Below are 27803 nucleotides of genomic sequence, written 5' to 3'. Positions count from 1 at the left end.
AATTAAAATGTTATTGTCTTTTATGTTTAATTTATATTACAACATTCCGACCTTTGCTTAGCATTATCTAGTTTGAATTTATTTCAATGGGGACCTTTATTTTGAAGGCGAACCGCAAATTAAACTATTTTGGCTAGCTTCACACAGGTCTCTTCCGTCTTGTTTGGCATTGCGAGTGAACCCCAATGGGCGCATTCAAGCGGATCACTTTTAGGAAAAGGCTTAGCTAAAATGCTACAGTTGTCAACAATGTTATCCCCAACGCGAAAACTAGATGGAGCTGAACTTGGTAGCCACTACCGTACAAACAATCAGTCTCGACAAACCATCAGCAGGAAGAGGCTATACGGACACGCCTGGTGCCCAAATTGATGACGTATGTCGAGCAGTGAGAGTCGTCCTCAATAGCCCCTCTTAAGGCTGAAGGTATATCTCTAGACTAACATGGCGCTTTATCTTTATATCTTGACAGTAAAATAAGCAAGGAGATAGACCAGATGCTTTTCAACTTTCTGTGGAGAAACCGTACCCATTACATTAGGAAAACTGTTGTAATGAACACTGAATTTTCTGGACTTTACTACCTTAAATAATACTTTCAAGATCAATTGGATTAAACAATTCCTAAGAAGACCCACTTCTATCTGGATTTTTATTCCTCATCATGTCTTCTCTACTTTTGGTGGCCTTAACTTCATGTTGTTTTGCAATTATAATATTGACAAAGTTCCAGTGAAACTTTCTGCTATGTTCACCCTCACAATTACAACACTTAACTTTTAAATTTCTCCCACATTCACCGTAATCATGTTCTCCTCCACATTTTGCACACTTTTTGATTCCTTTACATTGAACAGCTACATGTCCCATTCTTTGGCATTTACAGTGCATTCAGAAAGTATTCAGACCCTTTGCCTTTTTCCACATTTTGTTATTCTAAAGTGGAATAAATAAAACACAGTACCCCATAATAACAAAGTGAAAACAGGTTGTTAGACATTTTTGAAAATGTACTAAAAATTAAAAACAGAAATATCTGTAAGAATTGTCCATAGAGCTCTGAGACAGGATTGTGTCGAGGCACAGCTCTGGGGAAGGGTACCAAAAAATGTCTGCAGCATTGAAGGTCCCCAAGAATACAGTCATTCTTAAATGGAAGAAGATTGGAACCACCAAGACTCTTCCTACAGCTGGCCGCCCAGCAAAACTAAGAAACCAGCAATCAGGCTTTTATGGTAGAGTGGCCAGACAGAAGCCACTTATCAGTAAAATGCACATGACAGCCCCCTTGGAGTTTGCCAAAATGAACCGAAAGGTCTCTCAAACCATGAGAAACAAGATTCTCTGGTCTGATTAAACCAACTTTTTGGCCTGAATGTCAAGTGTCATGTCTGGAGGAAACCTGGCACCATCCCTACGGTGAAGCATGGTGGTGGCAGCATCATGCTGCGGGGATGTTTTTCAGCAGCAGGGACGGAGACTAGTCAGGATCGAGGGAAAGATGAATGGAGAAAAGTACAGAGAGATCCTTGTGGAAACCTTATCCAGAGTGCCCCAGGACCTCAGACTGGGGGGAAGGTTCACCTTCCAACAGGAAAAAAAACCTAAGCACACAGCCAAGACTGCAAGAGTGGCCCTGCCAGAGCCCGGACTTGAACCCGATCGAACATCTCTGGATAAGACCTGAAAATAGTTGTGAAGCGACGCTTCCCATCCAATCGGACAGTGCTTGAGAAGAATGGGAGAAACTCCCCAAATACAGGTGTGCCAAGCTTGTAGTGTCATACCAAGAATGCTCGAGGCTGCAATTGCTGCCAAAGGTGCTTTAACAAAGTACTTAGTCTGAATACTTATGTAAATGTGATTAATAGAAAATGTAAAAATTGCACACAGAATTACAAACCTTGCTTTGCTTTGTCATTATAGGGTGTTGTGTGTAGATTGATGGGGGGGGGAACACTTGAATCACTTTTAGAATAAGGCTGTAATGTAACAAACCGTGGAAAAGTCAAGGGGTCTGAATACTTTCTGAATGCACAGTAAAACAACGCAGGGCCCTCACGAGCCCTTCCCAATTAGCTAGTTTAGAGATGTGGCTAGAAACTTCAGTGAGATAAAAATGTGTCTGCCGAAGTTGTGTTACCTGCTGCCCCAAGGTTAGAACTACCTTTCTAGGGGTTCTGATGCTTCTAGCCTTGAGATGCATTTTTTTTTTACAACACATCTACAGTATTTCACTTTTTAATGTGTATAGTATTGCTTACTAGGTGTTGTCCAACGAATTATGTAACCACTCCCTCTTCAAATTAGGGTTGATTGGAAAAAGCTTTTCAAAAGAGGACATGTATTATATCTTTGTACTGCCTGACGAAGGCCATGCAGCCGAAACGGGTCAGAGTTTTTAAACTTTGTTTCCATTGAACATTGCCACAAAAATGAAGGCATTTTAATTAATTATATCAAAAAGTGCCTCGGTCCTCCTTTCCTTTTGATGACCAATTTACCCCTTTTTCCAAAGAGCACCGTCTGTCTGGCAAAATCTACTATTGTGTACCTCAGCAGTGCTTGCTTCCCTTTGTTTTTGTTTACATATAGTAATTTGTAATATATCAAAATGGATGATGGACATCAACAAATTAATACGATTACGATTTACAGTGAGGGATTCAACTCATCTGGCCAGGGCCCCGGGTAGGCGTGTTTTGCACCCAGTAAAAGTTGATTGTAATAGTTTTGGAACCGGACTGCCTCCCAGGCGTGAGCCAGGTGCCCTGTTCAAAGCCCACGGCAAAATCGTCTTAATTATGTAGGTGGAGTAGGTTAGTAGAAATCTGTGCTTTAACATGCCTTTATCTGCCTTCCAAAATGAAACCTAGTTTAAAAACTCAAAAATTTTATGGAAAAGAGATGTTGTATGTTTCTTGATGATACACCATGCTGTCTGTCGACATGACCGAGAGGCACAGATTACTGTTCGATGTGGAAGGGCGCTCACTGCTTTTGCCCGTTTACATCACCGGTGATAGATGAGTGTCCTCCAGATCAGTATAATCAAATCCGCCCTATGTTACGTCTACCCCTGATTCCAGGTTGGCCAACGGTCCTCTACATTGTGCTCTGATCGTCCAATCAAAAGAAGCCGGATGAAGGATGTGCTTAACTCGGCGTTTTCATTGGCCAAGAAGACAAGCCAAGGCTTTGGATGAATTCATCAGCACATTGCACACGTGATATGTGCGCGCTGGTCCTGATTAGCTGACAAACAGCTGATGAACATGACAAGGACACAGTTTAAAGGACAGACGGGAGGAAGGCATACTGAGTAGAAATAACCACAATGGAACATACAAACTATTTTTAGGGCGCGACCGATTATTTATTATCGTCCCGCAGTAGTCTGTGACCTTGGGATTTTGACAGATTTTTGCTTAGAACCGGCGATTTGGAGTTCTACATATCTTTCATATACCGAATTTAATTTAGCTAAGGTCGAGCCCATTTAGCAATGGATTTTATATTGAGCGGGGCAGCTGCCTGCGGAGCTTGCCTGTTCACTAACCCACTGGAGGTTGTCAAAACTCGAATGCAATTACAAGGAGAGCTCAAAAACCGGGGGACCTACCAGATTTACTACCGTAACGTTTTCCACGCTTTTTACACTATCGGCAAAGTAGATGGACTAGCTGGTTTACAGAAAGGGTTGGTACCGGGACTTGTCTATCAGTTTTTCATGAATGGAGTTCGGCTTGGATCGTATTCAATCATTGAGTCATCTGGATACATCCACACGGACGGGAGGGTTAGTGCTGCTAAAACCACAGTAGCAGGGGCTGCCGCTGGAGTAGTGGGGGCAGTGATGGGAAGTCCCATCTACTTGGTGAGTATTGCGCATGCTCCGCATCACGGATGATAATTTGTGTGTTTACATTTATGGCTAGTGAGTGACCGTTCCGTATACAGGTGCATTTGGATGTCTGCCCTGTAGTTTTTAATGCTGAAAACATCCCCAATATCAGCATGACGTTGTCAGTGGTGTAGCCTCCAGACCAGCGGTTCCCAACCGTTTCCCTTCCGGGTTCCACCAAATCACTGTCAAAAACTCTTGAGGACCACCATTCGCGGAGTCGCAGCTTGCTGGTCTAATTTGGTCAATTTTATGTAACAGATTAAAATACTATTGTTTTATATTATTATACACAATTTGCATTGTTTAGTCATGTAAAATAGCTTATACTACCATTTAATACTCCCATCTGTTTAAAAAAAAGAGAAATATTAGTAAAAAATATTAAAATCGTGTACCACCTGCAACCACTGCTCTAGACTTGAGGACAGTTGGTGAGATGAGTGAAGGCTTGACATTCCTGTTCTTTCCATCACTCAGGTGAAGACTCACATTCAGAGTCAGGCCACTTCCTCTATAGCTGTTGGACATCAGTATCAACATCAGGTAAAGTGTAGTCGTCCAATCAAATAATGTTTGTCAAATGTTCATATACAGTGCCTTGCGAAAGTATTCGGCCCCCTTGAACTTTGCGACCTTTTGCCACATTTCAGGCTTCAAACAAAGATATAAAACTGTATTTTTTTGTGAAGAATCAACAAGTGGGACACAATCATGAAGTGGAACGACATTTATTGGATATTTCAAACTTTTTTAACAAATCAAAAACTGAAAAATTGGGCGTGCAAAATTATTCAGCCCCCTTAAGTTAATACTTTGTAGCGCCACCTTTTGCTGCGATTACAGCTGTAAGTCGCTTGGGGTATGTCTCTATCAGTTTTGCACATCGAGAGACTGAACATTTTTCCCATTCCTCCTTGCAAAACAGCTCGAGCTCAGTGAGGTTGGATGGAGAGCATTTGTGAACAGCAGTTCAGCTCTTTCCACAGATTCTCGATTGGATTCAGGTCTGGACTTTGACTTGGCCATTCTAACAACTGGATATGTTTATTTTTGAACCATTCCATTGTAGATTTTGCTTTATGTTTTGGATCATTGTCTTGTTGGAAGACAAATCTCTGTCCCAGTCTCAGGTCTTTTGCAGACTCCATCAGGTTTTCTTCCAGAATGGTCCTGTATTTGGCTCCATCCATCTTCCCATCAATTTAACCATCTTCCCTGTCCCTGCTGAAGAAAAGCAGGCCCAAACCAGGATGCTGCCACCACCATGTTTGACAGTGGGGATGGTGTGTCAGGGTAATGAGCTGTGTTGCTTTTACGCCAAACATAACGTTTTGCATTGTTGCCAAAAAGTTCAATTTTGGTTTCATCTGACCAGAGCACCTTCTTCCACATGTTTGGTGTGTCTCCCAGGTGGCTTGTGGCAAACTTTAAACAACACTTTTTATGGATATCTAAGAAATGGCTTTCTTCTTGCCACTCTTCCATAAAGGCCAGATTTGTGCAATATACGACTGATTGTTGTCCTATGGACAGAGTCTCCCACCTCAGCTGTAGATCTTTGTAGTTCATCCAGGGTGATCATGGGCCTCTTGGCTGCATCTCTGATCAGTCTTCTCCTTGTATGAGCTGAAAGTTTAGAGGGACGGCCAGGTCTTGGTAGATTTGCAGTGGTCTGATACTCCTTCCATTTCAATATTATCGCTTGCACAGTGCTCCTTGGGATGTTTAAAGCTTGGGAAATCTTTTTGTATCCAAATCCGGCTTTAAACTGCTCTCTGCGCTTTTAACGGACCTCTGAGACTATCACAGTGCAGGTGCATTTATATGGAGGCTTGATTACACACAGGTGGATTGTATTTATCATCATTAGTCATTTAGGTCAACATTGGATCATTCAGAGATCCTCACTGAACTTCTGGAGAGTGTTTGCTGCACTGATAGTAAAGGGGCTGAATAATTTTGCACGCCCAATTTTTCAGTTTTTGATTTGTTAAAGTTTGAAATATCCAATAAATGTCATTCCACTTCATGATTGTGTCCCACTTGTTGTTGATTCTTCACAAAAAAAATACAGTTTTATATCTTTATGTTTGAAGCCTGAAATGTGGCAAAAGGTCACAAAGTTCAAGGGGGCCGAATACTTTCGCAAGGCACTGTACATCGTAACTACTGTACTCACCCCTTCCATCCATTTCTACATCTTACTCCTCCATCTGTCCTTCTACCCCTCCATCGCTCACCCCTCTACCCCTCCATCCTTCCCTCTCTCTCAGGGGATGGTCCATGCTCTGGCAGCGATCCACAAGCAGCATGGTATCCTAGGTCTGTGGAGGGGCTCCAGTGCAGCTGTACCCAGGGTCAGCGTGGGGTCAGCTGCTCAACTCTACTCCTTCGCTGCCTCCAAGGAGCTTGTCCTCGACCTACAGGTTAGGACGGGTTGTTAAGATCATTCTCTTGGGACAGACTGTTAACATATTCTAAATTGAGTAGCTGTCCAGCGAGCAGGCAAGATTTGGTCCTGTGATGCCAAGATTTGTGTGGTAGTACACTCTAAAAATTAGGGGTTCAACTGGAGTTCTTCTAAGAACCTTAAGGTTCTTGGCAATGAAAAACAGCACCAAAAAGGTTATTCGAAGAACTTCTTAGGATGTGGGTTCATCGAGGAACCCCCATTGTTGCTGGAGTTCTTCGGGGGAACTTCACAACTGAAAACGTTCGCGCCAAGTTTGAATGCGACAACAGTTTAAAAAGGTAAGCTGGGTTGATGTTTGGCTCTGAATATGTATCGAAATAATTTATATAAAATACCAATGAATGACGACGACCATTATGGTCTTCTGTGAATAGCTTCCTTAACGTTACTATAGCTGTCACGCTAGTTAGCTAGTTGTCCTTACTGGGCCGGACTAGGTTTGTATTATTTCCTGAACTATATTCTGTCCCATATTGTATATCGTTTCCATAAAGCCAACATGGCTTTACACTCATTATATTAACGTAAGTTTCCAATCTAGAGCAATTCTCATGTGAGCATGAACTAGCTAATGTTAGCTTTGTTGACGTTAGCTAGCTAGCCAACACTTTATCTTGTTGCATTTTTTTTTAGCTAGCCTACTAAGGACGGTGACCTGTCCAGCCGAGATGTTACAATGAACTGAATTGGACAACGGAGGGCTTCCTCTTTATATAGAATGCTACAGCATGCAATACTATTATGAACTCATAAGGGGACATAGCATTCCTATGTACAATACTATCCCGTTTTGGAAACGTTACATGTATGCCCCCTTGTGGAGGGAAATTAATAGCTTAGATGGTAGCTACAGATTGGATTCAAATGCAAAATGGTATTAATACAGTGACTACTAGCTCTTTTGTATGAATGCATGCCCTTCAGAATCCAAACACAGTATTGTCACGCAGCAAAATGTTGTGTATAATCTTTCAAGTCAGCCTGATAAAATATTGAACAATTTGTGTATAAAAATAGCTTGAAATGTGATATTAGGCCTGAATGGCAGTACTTTTACTGTATGGCAGTACTGTATTGGCTAGTGCTTTCTCCGATATGTTCTATTTTGCATTCAAGTTTGTCGATGACATTTCTTTAAATATTAATTTAATATATATACACAGTTGAAGTTTACATACACCATAGCCAAATACATTTAAACTCTGTTTTTCACAATTCCTGACATTTAATACTAGTAAAAATTCCCTGTTTTAGGTCAGTTAGGATGACCACCTATTTTAAGAATGTGAAATGTTAGAATAATAGTAGAGAATGATTTATTTCAGCTTTTCTTTCATCCCATTACCAGTGGATCAGAAGTTTACATACACTCAATTAGTATGTGGTAGTATTGCCTTAAACAATTTTAAACTTGGGTCAAATGTTTCGGGTAGCCTTCCACAAGCTTCCCACAATAAGTTTGTTGCGTTTTGGCCCATTCCTCTTGACAGAGCTGGTGTAACTGAGTCACGTTTGTAGGCCTCCTTGCTCGTACACAATTTTTCAGTTCTGCACACATTTTCTATAGGATCGAGGTCAGGGCTTTGTGATGGGCACTCCAATACCTTGCTTTTGCTGTCCTTAAGCCATTTTGGAACAACTTTGGAAGTATGCTTGGGGTCATTGTCCATTTGGAAGACCCATTTGCGATCAAGCTTTAACCTCTTGACTGATGTCTTGATGATGCTTCAATATATCCACATAATTTTCCTCCCTCATGATGCCATCTATTTTGTGAAGTGCATCAGTACCTCCTGCAGCAAAGAACCCCAACAACATGATGCTGCCACCCCTGTGCTTCATGGTTGGGATGGTGTTCTTCGGCTTGCAAGCTTCCCCCTTTTTCCTCCAAACATAACGATGGTCATTATGGCCAAATGGTTCTATTTTTGTTTCATCAGACCAGAGGACATTTCTCCAAAAAGTACAATCTTTGTCCCCATGTGCAGTTGCAAACTGTAGTCTGGCTTTTTTATGGCGGTTTTGGAGCAGTGGCTTCTTCTTGCTGAGCGGCCTTTCAGGTTATGTTGATATAGGGACTCGTTTTACTGTGGATATAGATACTTTTGTACCTGTTTCCTCCAGCATCTTCAAGGTCCTTTGCTGTTGTTCTGGGATTCATTTGCACTTTTCTCACCAAAGTACGTTCATCTCTAGGAGACAGAACGCGTCTCCTTCCTGAGCGGTATGACGGCTGTGTGGTCCCATGGTGTTTATACTTGCGTGCTATTGTTTGTACAGATGACCGTGGTACCTTCAGGCGTTTGGAAATTGCTCCCAAGGATGAACCAGACTTGTGGAGGTCTTCAATTTTTCTTCTGATTTCTTTTGATTTTTTTCACATGATGTCAAGCAAAGAGGCACTGAGTTTGAAGGTAGGCCTTAAAATGCATCCACAAGTACATCTCCAATTGAGTCTAATTGACATAATTTGAGTATCAGAAGCTTCTAAAGTCATGACATTTTCCAAGCTGTTTAAAAGGCACAGTCAACTTAGTGTATGTAAACTTCTGACCCACTGGAATTGTGATACAGTGAAATATTCTATGTAAACAATTGTTGGAAACATTACTTGTCATGCTCAAAGTAGATGTCCTAACCGACTTGCCAAAACTATAGTTTAACAAGAAATTTGTGGAGTAGTTGAAAAATGACTTTTAATGACTCCAACCTAAGTGTATGTAAACTTCTGACCTCAACTGTTCTTTGACACATTTTCTCTTCCTTTTGAAATTCTTATAGAACAGAACATGGACACAATGCAATTGGGATCAAGAAGAAGGTAAGGATTTGTTGTAGGACAGCTGCATTTGAAGTGTACATTTAACCTACATGCCAGTCAAAAACAAACTGAACTTAATTTGCACACGTGTATGCTAATAATCTTTTCAGATATTCTCAAAAATGAATCAAATCCATGGAATGGATATAGACAAAAATAAAATGTAAAGGACTCCGTAAGGCTAGTGGCAAAATGATAGCAGAGTTAGAGGTGAGCCAGGGGTGAGGATATCATCCTGCTATTTCGGCAGTCCCTGAAGGACAGTACAGAAGAGGCACACAGGTATTTGCACTTGTTCCTTACCTTTCTCTAATGTAGCCAATACATAGTATATTAAAAATATGTATTTTGTAATAAAATTAGCAAATGTAGTAAGATCATTGCTTTAGTAGGACTCGAGACCACAGCTCTTGCCCTTCTTCTTCAATGAGGACCCGAGTGGCCTTTGTGACGAGGTATGCCTATGCACAAATTATTTTCTTCATAAACATGTGTGCATGCTTATTACACTACAGCTGAACATTTTTAATGTTTTTTGGTAATTGTATGTAAATTAATCTTTTCTTTCTTTTGTTGACACAGGTTTCACTGCTCCCAACTCCTTTACTGAACATCGGTGGAAATTAATTTCACCATGTGAGTGAAATCATGCTGGCCTTTGCTGGGGAGAAAATCCATGCCCTAGAGGACGCCCCCATGGGACTTGGGGCCCTGCTAGGGTTGTATTTATATATTTTTTTTTTAAATCACTAACATTTCCCAAAAATGTCAAAACACATGTTCTTAAGTTACTGTGTTCTGGGGATAAGAGAAGTTGGGGTGAAGTTACAAGGGCTGCTCTTAAAGATGGCAAACTTCCTAACATAACTAAGTGGTTGATGGACACACACACTAAAGCAAAAATAAATCTGTATTTAGCATCAAGTCTACAATATTGTTAGTTTACCTATGATTTGTTTTTATTGTACATAAATGTATGAAAAAAATATTGTATTGAAAAGTTCTATACAAAGTAAATGTATTATGGTCTGACATCTGCAAACATTTTGTTTAGTAAATTGTTTTGTAAATATTAATTCACATTTGTGGTGCCACTAAATAAACAATTATTTAAATCAATATTGTTATTAAAATATTGTATATGGAGTTACATTTTTCGCTCTTAGACCTTGAAGTAGTTGTTTCACTTGATCTGCAAGGGCCTTTTGTGGCGCGATCGGTAACGATGCTTCATGGGATGTTGATATGTGCAGAGTGTCCCTGGTTCGAGTAGAGGGATGGAAGAAACACTTACACCTGCTAAATCTAATTTCTGAGAGAGAAGTAGGCATAGATCCATATCTTTGTCTCTGTCGACCTATTCCATCATTAGGCCAATGCCCCATGAATGTTGGTAGTTTGTTGCCAGTACAAACTCCACATTTATAACACAGATGTTGTGTCTTATATCATAGAGGACAGAGGTATTTGGGCAGTTCCACGATAACGGAGTTACTCGTTGACTCCGAGTTTTCACTTTAAAATGTATGCCAAACAAAAACCATTGATTTAAACTGTATATAGACTTTTTGTTTTATTTTGTTCTACTGTATTAATGACTTTTGTTTAGTCCATGTGTAACTGTCTGTCGAATTGCTATGCTTCATCTTGGCCAGGTCGCAGTTGCAAATGATAACTTGTTCTCAACTAGCCTACCTGGTTAAATGGAAAACACAACTTTTCGCAAACCATATAAGGACTGCGTTGACAAATGTACACAAATGTCACAAAAACACATTTACTGGAAGAACTGTGCAGATGTAAAGATTGGTGACAGAATTACAAAATCTCTTTTGCAACCACGTTTTCCAAAAACTCTAACCCTTTACACTCGTATGCAGGTTGAAAATGACAGATTTGCCCACTGATCAGCTCCTTAATTGGACCGCAGTGGCTGTACAGTAACATGCTATAAATGTCAGAGCTCAGGTCTCCTTCACAGCACTATGGGTTTTGAATGACAGCCGTCCTGAATTTGAGCACCGCACGCAACAAGAAGTTGCCCCCATCCAACTAATTAGGCAACTTTTTTGTTGTCTGAGTGAGCGAAATGCTGAAAATTAAGAGGACTATGTATTTTGAAAGATGAGACGTTGAGGATTATAATAAATGTCATACAAGCAAGCCAAACAGCTGAGTCCAAATGTGTACTTCATATTAAAAAAAACTCAGGTCATAAAAAAGCAATTTATAGTTAATTACTCTTTGAGTCATAAAAGTGCATAGAAATTACTTAGGTACTGTGCACACTTTGGAGAGATGTGTAGTCACCTGGAGACACCAGTTAGTCCTCTCACTCAAACACTTGTACTTTTGTTGTCTCATGTTTCACACACCCCACATTTCCAGGATTTTTTTTATCATGTTACTGAATGTATCCAGAGTATTTTCTGATTTCATTATCAACAAATGTGGTGAAAAGTACAGTAAACCTCAAATGGACATACAAAACAACAGTGTAATGTTTGGATTCAGAATGACAGTGCATTCGGAAAATATTCAGACCCCATTACTTCTAACGTATTGACAAGCATTGACTCAGGGGTGTGAATACTTATGTAAAAGAGATGTATGTATTTAATTTTCAATTTTCAGCCAGACTTATTTGCCATTCCTTTTGCCTCATCCCTCTCAACCATACCATTTTTCAATTTCTCATCAATCCATGGGGATTTAACAGTTTTTACAGTATGCACTGTATATATGCCCTAGTTTCTAAAAATGTTGGCCTCTTAGCTTTCATTTGAAACCTATGAACTTCACATGTTGGTGCTCATGGGTTCTTTTAGATGGACATTTGTCATTTCCCATTGTGCCCATTTGTAAATACTGTACTTAATGTACTACAACCTTATGGTTACCACAGCAGTGCTCTGTATTTGGTACGGTGTTCTCTGTTCATTTTGTGACATTTGACACCATTCATAATATTTCACCAGTTACATAGTGTTTACATAACTCTGTTTGGTGGGGAATAAATGACTACCTATGTCATTATTCAGCTCCATTTAAACTAAGTAGTTAACAGAAGTTTAATGTTACAGAAGAACACTGCATCAATCTCGTTTTTTATTATTTTAGACATATCAAATGATCTGCTATGTTAACAGCTGGATACTGGCTGTCAGACCATTAAGAGATGGTTCCTTAGACACTGATAAAATCCTAGTCCTGGACTAAAAGGTACTTACAGTAGAGATTTTCCACTGTCTGGGACACGTCCTATAAGTTGTTTTTCGGGAAACCAGCTCTAAGCATACCTCACTAAGTTACCCTTTTCTCTCCCCCCGGCAGGTGTTCCCAGAGGGCAGCTGGCTGGTGGCTCTGTGCGCAGGGATGATCAGCAGTGTGGTGGTGGTGGCAGCCATGACACCCTTTGACGTGGTCAGCACACGGCTCTACAACCAACCTGTGGATCATACAGGCAAGGTCAGTGGCTTACTTTACATGGTCCTTCCTGTGTGGCTCAGTTGGTAAGAGCATGGCACTAGCAACACCAAGGTCCTGGGTTCTATTACCGCAGTGATCACATACTAAAAATGTATGCTGTCACTGTGCTGCCAAGTGGCTCTGGAAAAAAACTCTCACGAGGGAAAGGGTGTGTTGAGAAAAATATGAAAATTAACATTCCTGCAGGTCTAGAGTATTGGTAAAAGGGACCCAAGTTGACCCACTGTTTGCCACATGAATTGTCTTAATGTAATTGTACTACTCTCTAACATGGCTCTGGATATACTCTAATTTCCAGGGAGAGCTCTATAAAGGTTTTGGGGACTGCTTCTCGAAGACACTGAAGATGGAGGGTGTGACAGGGCTCTACAAAGGCCTGGGTGCATCCTACTTCCGTCTGGGGCCACACACCATCCTGTCTCTACTGTTCTGGGATGAACTGAGGAAGCTCTGGCAGCAGCACAGATAGTAGCCGGCAGGCAGGGCAATCTCTACTCTGCCAGCAACACAGATAGTATCAGGAAAGGGAATGGTCGCGTTCCAGGCCATCTACAAAGCAGTTGCGCTGCAACTAAATTAACCAATGATTGCCACGTCATCTACATTGCAGTCGGGCATTAGAATGATACTTTTTTTGTATGGTTTTATTTGTATATTTTTCTCAAACAATAACAACCATACATAAACAAAATACAAACAGACACACACAAATTTCATCAAACATAAATGGCATCACACCTGCTCAGGCCCACGTGTTCACACTGCAACCATGCGCATCACGTATGTCTCAACCACACTCCCCCCCCATCCTTCATCCCCTGGAACATTCCAGTGCTTGTAGCATTCTGCCATATGGTCTCAAATTGCACTGTTCTATTTTTATCCGTAGCCCACACCTTTTGAATATTTACATAATACATTTGATTCATCCACTGTCATAGTGATGGAGGATCATTTGATTTACAGTTTTTGAGGAGAAGTTTTTTCAAAATCATTGACGAGAAAAGTATGGTCCACCCTGTTTGAGTATCTCACCGCACCCTAATATGCCACGTCTTGAAATATGCAGATAGACAGATTAAAAGCATTTACATTGTAAAACCTCTGACAGCCAACTGTCTAACTCCGCCCATAACTTTTGGACCTAGCACTCCCAGAAGGCTTGGATTATTAAGCCCATGTTAGTTTTACACTTGAGACATGACTCTACTGTTGTCATGTAGAATTTGTGAAATTTGTCTCTTGTATAACAAATTCTATACATGAGTTTATACTGGATTAAGCGTACATTTTCGTTAACTGTAATTACATTAGTTATGTTCCAACACTCCATCTTGTGCCAGGCATCAGAATTCAATGCGGTTACTGACATCCAGGAGTTGGGATGTGGTGCGTGACTGCAATGTAGGTGACCCTGAACATGGACGCAGTCAGGTCTAAAGATAAAGACTCATTAAGCCACAGGTCAGTTCACAGGTTAAATGATCCCTCATTTAATGAGTTTGTAGCCTGATCCCAGATCTGTTTGTTCAGTCTTGCCAACTCCTATGGCCATTGACTATACAGCGTAAACAGATCTGGGACCAGGCTTATGCATTTGGTCTTGAGATATATGTCAATAGTGGAGGAGTTTACTTTTGTGTGTAAACTTTTTTTTAACTAGAGCAAAGGTTCTACACTCCAATAAGAATCTAATTCAAACTGGTTTCTGATCTCGGAAGCACAATGAGGTAACAATAGAGCAAAGGTTCTACACTCCAATAAGAATCTAATTCAAACTGGTTTCTGATCTCGGAAGCACAATGAGGTAACAATAGGCTGCTGTGGGGGCTGACACGTTGTGGTATGCAGCAGAATAGTTTATCCATCCAATACGAATAGGAAGATGTTTCTGAGTCAGAATAATTCCCAATTCTTCTGCAGAATGTTCACCACAAGCTTCCTCCACTTGTACTAATGATAACGTCCTTACCTCATCCAAGTTACTGACTGCTGTGAATTTATGTAGCTTGAGTACTAGGAAACCTCTTACTACACAATTTAATTTACAGAGAATTAGAACATCTACAGATTAGGCAAGACTTCTTCAAAAGTACATGAACAATCTCAGCACAGTATTAATATAGAAAAAAATCGACCTCCAGAGTAGATGTAATGATTTAATTTACTGCAGAAATTAGACAGGAGTTTATTTTTATAAAGTATAGTGGGATTTGTTCATACCGCTTGCCTTACTGTAAAATTGCTCTCTGGATGTATAGCTTACTGCTTCTATTGATTCTAAGGTTGACTAATATTGTACATTGGGTCTGCTTACTTGACACAGCTGGGTTATTTAATTGCTGTACATCCATTACAGGCATTTTGATTCATTTTGATCTCTCTAATGAATGTATTAATTGTCTTGTGTAGATCCAATCGCTGGAGGATATTTATTTACTAACGTGATTCTGATATTGGTTTGTTACACAGCCATATGCAGTGCCATGTAATGTAATTTTGTAGGATGCAAAACAGCCCCCCCCCCCCAAAAAAATGAATAAATAATAATACTTGTAATTGCTGTCAAATGGAAATATTTCCTTTTCAAGGGTAGCAGTTAAACATTGGTTGTTTTCCATTGCCAAGGAGATGACAAGTGAAAAAAAATGGCAAAGTGAAAAGGTTGCAACTTCACTGATTTTGAGCTTGTAGTGAATGCTCAGACTTCGGATTCAAATTGAACAAAAATATTAACGCAACATGCAACAATTTATAAGATTTTACAGAGTTACAGTTCATATAAGGAAATCAGTCAATTGAAATAAATTCATCAGGCCCTAATCTATGGATTTCACATGACTGGGAATAGATAGAAAAGGTTGGGGCGTGGATCAGAAAATCAGTCAGTATCTGGTGTGTGACCACCGATTGCCCCATGCAGAGCGACACATCTCCTTCGCATAGAGTTGATCAGGCTGTTGACTGTGGCCTGTGGAATTTTGTTCCACTACTCTTCAATGGCTGTGCGAAGTTGCATGGTGGAAACTGGAACATGCTGTCATACACATCGATCCAGAGCATCCCAAACATGCTCAACGGGTGACATGTTTGGTGAGTGTGCAGGCAATGGAAGAACTGACATTTTCAGCTTCCAGGAATTGTGTACAGATCCTTGCGGCACGGGGCAGTGCATTATCATGCTAAAACACGAGGTGACAGAGGTGGATGAATGGCATGACAATGGATCTCAGGATCTCGTCACGGTATCTCTGTGAATTCAAATTGCCATCGATAAAATGCAATTGTGTTCGTTGTACGTAGCCTATGCCTGCCCATAACATAACCCCACCGCCACCATGGGCACCCTGTTCACAACATTGACATCAGCAAACTGCTCGCCCACATGACTCTATACACGCGGTCTGACATCTGCCCGGTACAGTTGAAACCGGGATTCATCCATCAAGAGCACACTTCTCCAGCGGCCATCGAAGGTGAGCATTAGCCCACTGAAGTCGGTTACAACGCTGAACTGCAGTCCAGTCAAACAGAGTTTGTGCAGAAATTCTTCTGTTGTGCAAACCCAGTTTCATCAGCTGTCCGGGTGACTCGTCTCAGACCATCCCGCAGAAGCTGGGTGTGGAGGTCCTGGGTTGGCATGATGAGGCCGGTTGGATGTACTGCAAAATTCTCTATTGGAGGCAGCTTATGGTAGAGAAATTAACAGTCAATTCTCTGGCAACTGCTCTGGTGGACATTCCTGCAGTCAGCATGCCAATTGCACACTCCCTCAAAACTAGAGACAATCTGTGGCAGTGTTGTGTGACAAAACTGCACATTTAGATAGGCCTTTTGTCCCCAGTACAAGGTGCACCTGTGCAATGCTAATGCTGTTTAATCAGCTTCTTGATATGCCACACCTGTCAGGTGGATGGATTATCTTGGCATAGGAGAAATGCTCACTAACAGGTATGTAAACAAATTTGTGAGATAAGATTGTGCATATGGAACATTTCTGGGATCTTTTATTTCAGCTCATGAAACATGGGACCAACACTTTACATGTTGCATTTATATTTTTGTTCAGCATAAGCTAAGTTCATACAATTTAAGTAAACACAAATGATACCATGAGAAGACAAACAAAACCAAAGCGCAATCTTGAGTGGTTTTTACTGTGACCAGTATATTACATTTTGTCCGTCTGAGAGAACAAAAAGATTGGAGATGAGTGTAATGGCAATGTCTGTTGAAGCGGTGTGGTGGGCTGGACCTGAAGCCCTCTTCTACCCAAACACGTCTGGGTTGTGTAGTCTGAGAGACTGCAGTAAACGCTGGAAGTCCTGTAGCGTCCATGGCTCTGTGTCCTCCTGCTGCTCTCCTCCCATCCCCACTGCACTGCTGCTGCCAGGGCTGGGAGGGCAGAGAGGAGAGGGGGATGGGAGAGGTTAGTGAAAAGGAGTAGCGCTTAACAGGCAGCTTAGGAAAAAGTGGTAATACCATGGTAATAGCATCTGTAATAGTAGTTATGTTATAATGAAAACATTGATACCCTGTTTTCAGTTTAATTTATATTAATATAAAATAACATAACACCTTTTGCCATAGTACCTTTAGCCTAGACTATGCTCTACCTATGCTTTATCCATATATGACACAAAAAAAAATGATTTTGTGAAATTATATTTAAAGTCTTCTATTTCACAAAACACCAGGGATAGACAGGAGTCCCCTATGGGCACTGTTCAAAAGTAGTGCACTATATAGGGAATACGGTGCCACTTGGGACAAACACCCTGTATAACCTCACCTTATGCTGAGGGGGTCGTTGAAGGTCACTAGAACATCTGTAGAGAACTGTGGTAGTCGGAACAGGCCAAGGTGAATGGTCACTGTATTTTTGGCCTGGAGGAAGGAATGCAACAAAACAAGATACAAATCTAAATAAAAAGGAACCAGAGCTGGAACAGTTCAAATACAATTAACCAACAGTTGAGGTGAATGCCATAAACCTCCACATGGTTTCAGACTATATAACTGCAATTGACATGACCATTCTGACTGTGACAAGGAAAGGACTAGCACTTGTGCATTTCCTGAAAAGACTAGGCTATAAATCCTCTTGTGCATAGGACACATGACTATCAAGGTGAATGGGCATTACTGTTTGTGCAAAGGGTTGTGAATGGACACGTGAGGCTGCAGGTGAGATTGTCAGTCTGAGGTCACGGTGCACTTACTTTCCCTTTCAAAAAACAAGGTTACAATTTTACTAAGAATAAATACATTTTCAAAACTAAGAAAGAAACAGACAGACGTACTTCCTCATTGAACTTGGCCACACACTGTGTTCCAGTGAGCAGAAAGGCAGAGCTGCACCCCTCCAGGGAGAGGTCTGACTTGGGCAAGGCCACCACAGCCCTGACCTCTGATGTCCCTGGGGCCGATGCCTTGTTGCTCCCTGCTACATCCTCAAAGTGGTACCTAAAGGTCAAAGGGTACGTTAAGAATGGGGAGGCTGAGCAGTGAGCACTTCCTATTGCAATGCTTGACTTGGACTGAAATATGTGCTGGTACTGTTCATATATAGGTGGAGGAACGCCACAATACTTTTGAGCTAAAATCTATAAAGACGTGCAGGAACTCAAAACCTAGAAAATGTGAGGTGCCAGTACTCAGTTCCAGTGAGCTCCTGCCCAAGTCAATCACTGCAAAAACACACAGGATTCCTCCTAAATAGCCCTCTTCTACATATAGTGCACTACTTTTGACCAGAGCCCTATGAACCTTGGTCTCAAAAGTTGTGTCAACTATAAAGAGAATAGGGTCCCATTTGGAATGCACTCACACCACCATTTTGGTGCATACCTAGCAGCGTCTCCATTCTGGACATGGCTCTGTAACTCTAGTAGTTCCACGATGATGCTCTGGTCATTGTGATCGTGGGCAAAAACCTCCTGGTTGTCTGGAATCTCCCTCAACTCACTGCTCATATACAAGGGAGGGAGGGGGTAAATGTGCTCTTGAGACAGTTCAGCTTTCCCTCCGCAGCTGACAGAGTTGCCCATAGAAATGTGTTCATGATATTTAGTCTCACCTGATGTCTTTGGCACTGTGCGGGATGGTGGCTGACAGGGCCCCTCCAAATAGAGGACGACCCACTGTAGCGTTCTTCATTCTGGAGGAACTAGGGGAAATACAATGGACAGGGCACTAAATTAGATACTTATGGGGCGGGCTCATTAGGGACTTATGAGGGATGGCACATCATCAGCATTTTTATTTAGCTCTTGAAAACCCTTATCTGTAGCGTTTTCAGCAGTTAGCTTCGCTTACGGTTTCCGATGCTGTGTTTTAACGTTAAGAAACGTCAATAATTATTGCTTGTGAAACAGTTTTTGAAACATATGCTGATATGCTCCTTATCTTTCATACCAGCGAGAAATAAATATTGCAAATAAAAAATATGCATTACTGCAGCAGTTTTGCACATATCCATATGCTGTGTTAGCACGTGATCATGACTCTCAGTTCCATTACAATACACAATACACAACAATTTAAGTCGTTGAGATATCCATTATACATCCGAATACACCACTGGTATTCATTTTTACAATTAATCAAAACTTGTAACTTGTATCAACCTACCTGAGTTTTTGTAAGCACTTAAGACAACACAAAAACACAACACGAAGAGCTACAACGCTGCCATTTTTATTGGCGGAAGTAAATACTGAAAACAGACACGTAAAGCCAGAAAATAATCTGTCCTCGCGACGTAATGGCCTGAAAGGTACTGCCATCTAGCGAACGTCACATAAATGGTCTCAAATATAAATGTTCTTCTTTTGCAAGTGTATTCTTGAGAAGAAATCACGGTACCCAAAACCAAGGAGACTACAGCAGATAAAGTACATAAAAAAGCAGTAAAACTTCAATTTCTCCGTACTTTCTTTATTACATCACAACCCTTCTATTTCGTCACTACAGAATTTCATGGCTCAGTCATTGTGACAATAAACAAGCTTTTTGTTGAGATCAAATCAATCAATTATCCATTTTAACGCGGGAGGGAAGTGGCCATCAACCGAATGAGGTAAGTGAATGGCAAATATCTTCTGAAATCAACAGTGATGATTATGCAAAAAAAAACTCAAATTATGTTTGTCAGACGTTTTTCTACCTCAACATGGTCTATATCTAGCATAGGTAGATATCATAGGGAGGCATAGGGACACCACTTTTGACTGATGGAAGAGTCTAACAGACTTTGTCATCAATGCAACCATTTCAAATGTTAATTTTTGACACAATACAATTTCCAACTGAAGTTCAGTCTCAGACTCTCATCTATAGGTGTTACATGCAATGACAAACTCTGGCTCTGGATCATCATTGATGCCCCTGAGAGGCATTCTGAAGAATTCTCATCCATCTGATGAACCAGAGCTTTTAGTTCACAATCCCGACTGCCCCCTGCACTGCCAGGTACCATCTCCGGCCATTGTGCCTTTAACCCCTAAAACTACTCTACAACCAGGGGTGCTGCTCTGTGGCTGGCTATGTGGCTCTCAACATACATGTGTATTTGGGGTGACGGGGACTGGGACGGCGACGGTTGAGTCGGGCAGAATACAAAAAATAGACAAAGTATATATTCTATTCTGTTTCAGTCCTCCCCAGTGCCCCTGACCCAGCTGCAGTGCCACCTCAGCCTTGGTTCCAACTCAGCATCACTATCCGACCCAAGCATGCCCCTCAAAGGCATCCTCAGGACCAGCATCAGCTCTGGGGTGACGGAAACACAGAAAGATTGTAACAGTTCTAAATTTCGGTGAGGTCCTTTTTATTTGCAGTTCCTTTTTTATTTCCCCCTTATTTGATTTCCTCCCGTATTATTCCTCAGTGACAGAGGATGGGTGCATTGCACATTGGTTTACTTACATTTACTACATTCAATATCAACAAGCTTTTGTTATCCATCTGTTTCATGCCTGAAAGGTTTGCTTGAACCTTGTGCACTGTATTTCCACCATTCTTAATAGGCCTAATTATATTCTGCTCTCCCCTGTTCTGAGATATAAAATCAAGAAGATACAAGAAGGTGCGCCATCTAGGTTTTATAACTCTGTGGCCCTTGCCTATGTTTCAGGAAGAGACAGAGATGGGACGAGGGCAACATCCTAGCCACTAGCTGTCACTCCTGGCTGATGCCTGTGCCAGGGAGAAAGGATGTCAAACCTGGGCCTCATCTGTGAGTAGATCAGAATGATGGAGGTATATAGAGAAATTGATATCCATAGTGGACATACTGCCATTGCACCTACAATTCATTGATCAATCATCTTCAGTGAATTAAGTAAAAAGACAAATCTCACTTCACTGTGGACAATAGACATTTTTCTTCTTCTTCTTCCTCCTCCTCCCCCTCTTCCTCTTCTTCCTCTTCCTCCTCCTCCTCTTCAGGTGTAGTGTCACCATGTTGGATGGAGGTGCAGGCACCAGTACATCAGGAGAACAGATATGTCTGTGTATGAGTAAGAGGTAAGAGGACAGAAAGAACATTGCATGTTATGCATCAGATATGCTGTATCTGTCTTGATGTACAGTAGCCACCCTTTGCCTTGATGACAGCTTTGCACACTATTGGCATTCTCTCAACCAGCATCATGAGGTAGTCATCTGGAATGCATATCAATTAACAGGTGTGCCTTGTTAAAAGTGAATTTGTGGAATTTCTTTCCTTCTTAATGCATTTGAGCCAATCAGTTGTGTTGTGACAAGGTAGAGGTGGTATACAGAAGAGCCCTATTTGGTAAAAGACCAAGTCCATATTATGGCAAGAACAGGTCAAATAAGCAAAGAGAAACGACAGTCCATTATTACTTCAAGACATGAAGGTCAGTCAATGCGGAATATTTCAAGAACTTTGAACGTTTCTTCAAGTGCAGTCGCAAAAACCAACAAGCGCTTTGATGAAACGGGCTCTCATGAGGACTGCCACAGGAAAGGAAGACCCAGAGTTACCTCTGCTGCAGAGGATAAGTTCATTAGACTTAACTGACCTCAGATTGCAGCCCAGATAAAATTTTCACAGAGTTCAAGTAACAGACACATCTCAACATCAACTGTTCAGAGGAGACTGTGTGAATCAGACCTTCATGGTTCAATTGCTGCAAAGAAACCACTACTAAAGGGCACCAATAATAAGAAGAGACTTGCTTGGGTCAAGAGACACCAGCAATGGACATTGGACCAGTGGAAATGTGATATTTTTGCTTACAACCACTCCGTCTTTGTGAGACGTTGAGTAGGTGAACGGATGATCTCCGCATGTGTGGCTCTCACCGTGAAGCATGGAGAAGGAGGTGTGATGGTGTGGGGATGCTTTACTGGTAACACTGTCAGTGATTTATTTAGAAGGCACACTTAACCAGCATGGCTACCATAGCATTCTGCAGCAATACGCCATCCCATCTGGTTTGCGCTTAGTGGGATTATTATTTGTTTTTCAACAAGATAATGACCCAAAACACACATCCAGGCTGTGTAAGGACTATTTGACCAAGAAAGAGAGTGATGGATTGCTGCATCAGATGACCTGGCCTCCACAATCACCCAACCTGGTTTGGGAAGAGTTGGAACACAGAGTGAAGGAAAATCAGCCACAAGTGCTCAGCATATGTGGGAACTACTTCAAGACTGTTAGAAAAGCATTCCAGGTGAAGCGGATTGAGACAATGCCAAGAGTGTGCAAAGCTGTCATCAAGGCAAAGGGTGGCTACTTTGAAGAATCTAAATTCTAAAATATATTTTGATTTGTATATCACTTTTTTGGTTACGACATGATTCCATGTCTCATAGTTTTGATGTCTTCACTTTTATTCTACAATGTAGAAAATAGTACAAATTAACAAAAACCCCTAGAATGAGTAGTTGTGTCCAAACTTTTGACTGGTACTGTATGTCAAACACAGTCAGGCAAAGTGTCCCTTCATTGCAATGGGGAATTACATTGATTGGAGAACACCTAAGATGCCATGCCACCGCTAATAGCATCAGGCTTTGTCTAAAACATTTTTTTTAAACAATAATGTCCACATGGTTGATTGGTTTATTATTCCTAATCTGACCTAATATTATTTCTCAGGAAGAAGAGCCAGAGCTGGGATGAGATGAGTATTATGGCCACTCAGCCTCCCTACACAGACAACCCCTGGATGAAGGCAGATGATGGGTTCACTGCCTCTGTGGCATGGTAACTGTTGGCCTATTTACTAGGTGCAAATGCAAGTGAAAGGGTATTATTGGCATAGACCATTCTGTGTCCATCTCCCTCTCTCTCTCCCTCCCTCTCCCTCTCTCCCTCTAATGACCTATCTTGTGTGCTTCTGTCCTCTCCTTTAGGCAGTCCCTGTCCCTCAGGGATGAGGCAGGACCCAGCCACAGCACTACCAGCACCTCTTACAGCCAGCCTCCGTGGTCTCCTCTGAAGCCTGGGAAGAAGTGAGAACACACAGAAATATATTCAGACACAAACACATCTAGACGTTATCAGTACCCTATGCTATAAGGCCCAAGAGGATTGTGTGATTTTACGGGAAACTCTTATTCAGCATGTCTTTCAGTTTCTTACTGCTACGCTTGCCTTTAGTTCATCCGCCTCAAATCAGTATCCCAACCGAAACCAATTAGACCAACCTAAGGACACCTCACAACACGGGATGATGGGCCCGTCAAAGCAGGCAATAGAGGCAAAGGCTATGGCCACAGAGGAGAGTGCAGACATAGATCTCTACGGTGAGTAAATAAAAAAAGTACACAATTACAGTACTCCACAGCGTTGAATAATCACCACCAAATGCATCCTGCCTGTGCATTGAGTAGATGTTGAAAGCTAAGCGCATTGGGGTTCTATTTTATCTCATCTGCTGCCTTTTCACCTGACAATCACCTTGTTGAAATCATTCATGCATTGATTGATTGATTGATTCATTCTCACAGTGAGACCCAGCTTTGAGCAGCTGAGGAAAGCCCACTTCAGAGAAGACAAAGAGGTGCTCCTGGCTCGGAGATCCATAGTCAAAGATGATGATGAGGATGACGATACGGAGAATACGGATTACACCATCCCCAAGCTAAACTATTGCAGCTGTACCTCCAGTGGTGGGGGATACGCAGCATCGATAAGCAAGTGGTCACAGACAGGCGAGTTGCACACATGATATGACACTGTAATGAACATGATATGAGACTTGCTATTATCTACACTGCAGTCTACTGCACACATACAGTGCCTTGCGAAAGTATTCGGCCCCCTTGAACTTTGCGACCTTTTGCCACATTTCAGGCTTCAAACATAAAGATATAAAACTGTCTTTTTTTGTGAAGAATCAACAACAAGTGGGACACAATCATGAAGTGGAACGACATTTATTGGATATTTCAAACTTTTTTAACAAATCAAAAACTGAAAAATTGGGCGTGCAAAATTATTCAGCCCCCTTAAGTTAATACTTTGTAGCGCCACCTTTTGCTGCGATTACAGCTGTAAGTCGCTTGGGGTATGTCTCTATCAGTTTTGCACATCGAGAGAGTGACATTTTTTCCCATTCCTCCTTGCAAAACAGCTCGAGCTCAGTGAGGTTGGATGGAGAGCATTTGTGAACAGCAGTTTTCAGTTCTTTCCACAGATTCTCGATTGGATTCAGGTCTGGACTTTGACTTGGCCATTCTAACACCTGGATATGTTTATTTTTGAACCATTCCATTGAAGATTTTGCTTTATGTTTTGGATCATTGTCTTGTTGGAAGACAAATCTCTGTCCCAGTCTCAGGTCTTTTGCAGACTCCATCAGGTTTTCTTCCAGAATGGTCCTGTATTTGGCTCCATCCATCTTCCCATCAATTTTAACCATCTTCCCTGTCCCTGCTGAAGAAAAGCAGGCCCAAACCATGATGCTGCCACCACCATGTTTGACAGTGGGGATGGTGTGTTCAGCTGTGTTGCTTTTACGCCAAACATAACGTTTTGCATTGTTGCCAAAAAGTTCAATTTTTGTTTCATCTGACCAGAGCACCTTCTTCCACATGTTTGGTGTGTCTCCCAGGTGGCTTGTGGCAAACTTTAAACAACACTTTTTATGGATATCTTTAAGAAATGGCTTTCTTCTTGCCACTCTTCCATAAAGGCCAGATTTGTGCAATATACGACTGATTGTTGTCCTATGGACAGAGTCTCCCACCTCAGCTGTAGATCTCTGCAGTTCATCCAGAGTGATCATGGGCCTCTTGGCTGCATCTCTGATCAGTCTTCTCCTTGTATGAGCTGAAAGTTTAGAGGGACGGCCAGCTCTTGGTAGATTTGCAGTGGTCTGATACTCCTTCCATTTCAATATTATCGCTTGCACAGTGCTCCTTGGGATGTTTAAAGCTTGGGAAATCTTTTTGTATCCAAATCCGGCTTTAAACTTCTTCACAACAGTATCTCGGACCTGCCTGGTGTGTTCCTTGTTCTTCATGATGCTCTCTGCGCTTTTAACGGACCTCTGAGACTATCACAGTGCAGGTGCATTTATACGGAGACTTGATTACACACAGGTGGATTGTATTTATCATCATTAGTCATTTAGGTCAACATTGGATCATTTAGAGATCCTCACAGAACTTCTGGAGAGAGTTTGTTGCACTGAAAGTAAAGGGGCGGAATAATTTTGCACGCCCAATTTTTCAGTTTTTGATTTGTTAAAAAAGTTTGAAATATCCAATAAATGTCGTTCCACTTCATGATTGTGTCCCACTTGTTGTTGATTCTTCACAAAAAAATACAGTTTTATATCTTTATGTTTGAAGCCTGAAATGTGGCAAAAGATCACAAAGTTCAAGGGGGCCGAATACTTTCGCAAGGCACTGTACGTTATGGTTAGTCACAAACTGTCATCATGAGTGATTATGAACTTTCTGAGAAAGAACTAAAAGGAGGATCTGAATGAATAACAAGCTCTCCTTTTATATGTCCAGTAGATATGGCGAAGAAGAAGACAACTCCCTCGGATAAGTGATGAGTGGGTGTCTGTGTCTTGGCCACTGTCTCTGCGCCATCACCATCACCATGCTTATGTACCTGTATGAGTCAAGGTGTACAGTACCAATGCATTACCACATCAATAGACTTGTAATAAATGCACACCTCAAACGTTATTCTCTTGTTGTCGTTTTTTATTACTATCCCAGTCAGGGTTTTAATTTCACCAAAGACTTCCTGGAAAGTTGATCATCCCTTCTGTTAACACCAGAGGGTACTGTGGAGACACTGCCAAGTCTTTACCTTAGTGTAGTCAGTCATTTTGTGACTAAATAGGTGCTGGAAATAGAGATACAATCTCTTGATATCACCTCTTTACTTTTGAAGTGCTTTTTTCTGACAGCTTCTGCATCCACACGTCTATGCATGTCAATAGACAGTACCACCTGCTGTGGTTAGTTTAGGCATGTGTGTTCAAGCAGGGAAGCTACAGACAATGAGGAGGAACCCCCCAAACTTATATGGAGAGCTCAACAACCTCAATTTAAAGCTGCAATATGTAACTTTTTGTCCAAGTCTAAGAAACGGTAGATCTGTTCTATGTGCACTATTTCTATGCTTTCGGTTCTTACATTTTGTTTTTGCGTCTTTAACTTTCGGTTTTGTACACCAGCTGAAAATACAATATTTTTGGTTATGGAAAATATATTTTACAGCGGTTTAGATGGTACAATAATTCTCGTTACACAATGACCTCTTATTTTCTCACCTAAACTGAAATTAGGCAAACTATTAGAATTTTAGCAACCAGGAAAAGGCGGAGGGGTTTCTGCATATTGCACCTTTTAAAAGGAGTATTAGTCATTACAACTTCCAAAAAAAGAGGAGTTACTGTTTAAAACACCTTATTGCATGTACAGTGCATTCAGAAAGTATTCAGACCCCTTGACTTATTCCAAAAAGTTATTCTAAAACTGATTACATTGGTTATTTTTTTCTTATCAATCTACACACAATACCCCATCATGACAAAGCGAAAACAGGTAAAACATTTATAAAAAAGACAAATTTGAAATATCACATTTACATAAGTACTCAGGCACTTTACACAGTACTTTGTTGAAGGACTTTTGGCAGCAATTACAGCCTCGAGTCTTCTTCGGTATGACGCTACAAGCTTGGCACACCTGTATAGTTTTCCTATTCTTCTCTGCAGATCCTCTCAAGCTCTGTGAGATTGGATGGGGAGCGTTGCTGCACAGCTATTTTCAAGTCTCTCCAGAGATGTTAGATCGGGTTCATGTCTGGCCTCTGGCTGGGCCACTCAAGGACATTCAGAGACTTGTCCCGAAGCCACTCCTGCGTTATCTTGGCTGTGTGCTTAGGGTCGTTGTCCTGTTCGAAGGTGAACCTTAACCCCAGTCTGAGGTCCTGAGCGACCTAGAGCAGGTTTTCATCAATGATCTCTTTGTACTTTGCTCCATTCATCTTTCCCTCTATTCTGACCAGTCTCCCAGTCCCTGCTGCTGAAAAACACCCCCACAGCATGATGCTGCCAACACCATGCTTCATAGGGCTAGTGCCAGGTTTCCTCCAGATGTGATGCTTGGCATTCAGGCCAAAGAGTTCAATCTCTTGGTTTCATCAGACCAGAGAATCTTGTTTCTCATGGTCTGAGACTCCTTTAGGTGCCTTTTGGGAAGCTCCAAGCGGCTGCCATGTGCCTTTTACTGAGGAGTGGCTTCCGTCTGGCCACTATCATAAAGGCCTGATTGGTGGTGCTGCAGAGATGGTTGTCCTTCTGGAACGTTCTCCCATCTCCACAGAGGAACTCTGGAGCTCTGTCAGGAGCTCTGTCAGAGTGACCATCGGGTTCTTGGTCACCTCCCTGACCAAGGCCCTTCTCCCCGATTGCTCAATTTGGCTGAGCAGCCAACTCTAGGAAGAGTCTTGGTTGTTCCAAACTTCTTCCATTTAACAATGATGGAGTCCGCTGTGTTCCTGGGGCCCTTCAATGCTGCAGAAATGTTTTGGTAGCCTTCCCCAGATCTGTGCCTCGACACAATCCTGTCTCTGAGCTCTACGGACAATTCCTTCAACCTCA

General features: G+C 41.5%; 2 protein-coding genes and 1 pseudogene across 9 annotated transcripts; 2 read left to right on the top strand and 1 right to left on the bottom strand.

The window, feature by feature from the left end:
* The first annotated feature begins 183 nt into the window (after positions 1–183).
* slc25a35 (solute carrier family 25 member 35) lies at positions 184–15249 on the top strand. Of its 7 annotated transcripts, none has more exons than XM_090187013.1 (6): positions 3090–3877; positions 4385–4450; positions 6181–6333; positions 9162–9201; positions 12535–12669; positions 12989–15249. In XM_090187013.1, the coding sequence occupies exons 1-5, from the start codon at positions 3506–3508 to the stop codon at positions 12618–12620; spliced, it is 717 nt and encodes a 238-aa protein (XP_090043139.1). In that variant the 5' UTR covers positions 3090–3505; the 3' UTR covers positions 12621–12669; positions 12989–15249. The 7 variants fall into 7 exon arrangements, 5 of the variants coding, with proteins under 5 accessions (XP_021474610.2, XP_090043139.1, XP_090043140.1 ...); XR_016483781.1 differs by lacking the exons at positions 12535–12669; positions 12989–15249 and adding exons at positions 9312–9656; positions 9784–10320 and having other exon boundaries at positions 3211–3877; XR_016483782.1 differs by having other exon boundaries at positions 3220–3877; positions 6181–6658; positions 12989–13791.
* Positions 15250–16675: 1426 nt separating this feature from the next.
* Positions 16676–19464, bottom strand: rangrf (RAN guanine nucleotide release factor). Its single transcript, XM_021618934.3, has 6 exons — positions 19324–19464; positions 18770–18859; positions 18541–18657; positions 17994–18156; positions 17483–17577; positions 16676–17085 (listed from the first exon to the last, which is right to left on the bottom strand). The coding sequence occupies exons 2-6, from the start codon at positions 18847–18849 to the stop codon at positions 16959–16961; spliced, it is 582 nt and encodes a 193-aa protein (XP_021474609.2). The 5' UTR covers positions 18850–18859; positions 19324–19464; the 3' UTR covers positions 16676–16958.
* A 571-nt stretch (positions 19465–20035) lies between these two features.
* LOC149980051 (uncharacterized) lies at positions 20036–23999 on the top strand (annotated as a pseudogene). The gene is made up of 7 exons (XR_016483780.1): positions 20036–20163; positions 20349–20509; positions 20828–20929; positions 21142–21219; positions 22826–22933; positions 23083–23475; positions 23680–23999. The product of XR_016483780.1 is annotated as an uncharacterized LOC149980051 (transcript).
* The last annotated feature ends 3804 nt before the right edge of the window (positions 24000–27803 follow it).

The sequence above is a fragment of the Oncorhynchus mykiss genome, chromosome 10 (genome assembly GCF_057628025.1).
Source record: "Oncorhynchus mykiss isolate SJ-2025 chromosome 10, ASM5762802v1, whole genome shotgun sequence".
In the NCBI taxonomy this organism is placed as follows: Eukaryota; Metazoa; Chordata; class Actinopteri; order Salmoniformes; family Salmonidae; genus Oncorhynchus; species Oncorhynchus mykiss.
The sequence above is the reverse complement of the archived record's forward strand: the minus strand, read 5'-3'. Positions and strand labels throughout refer to the sequence as shown.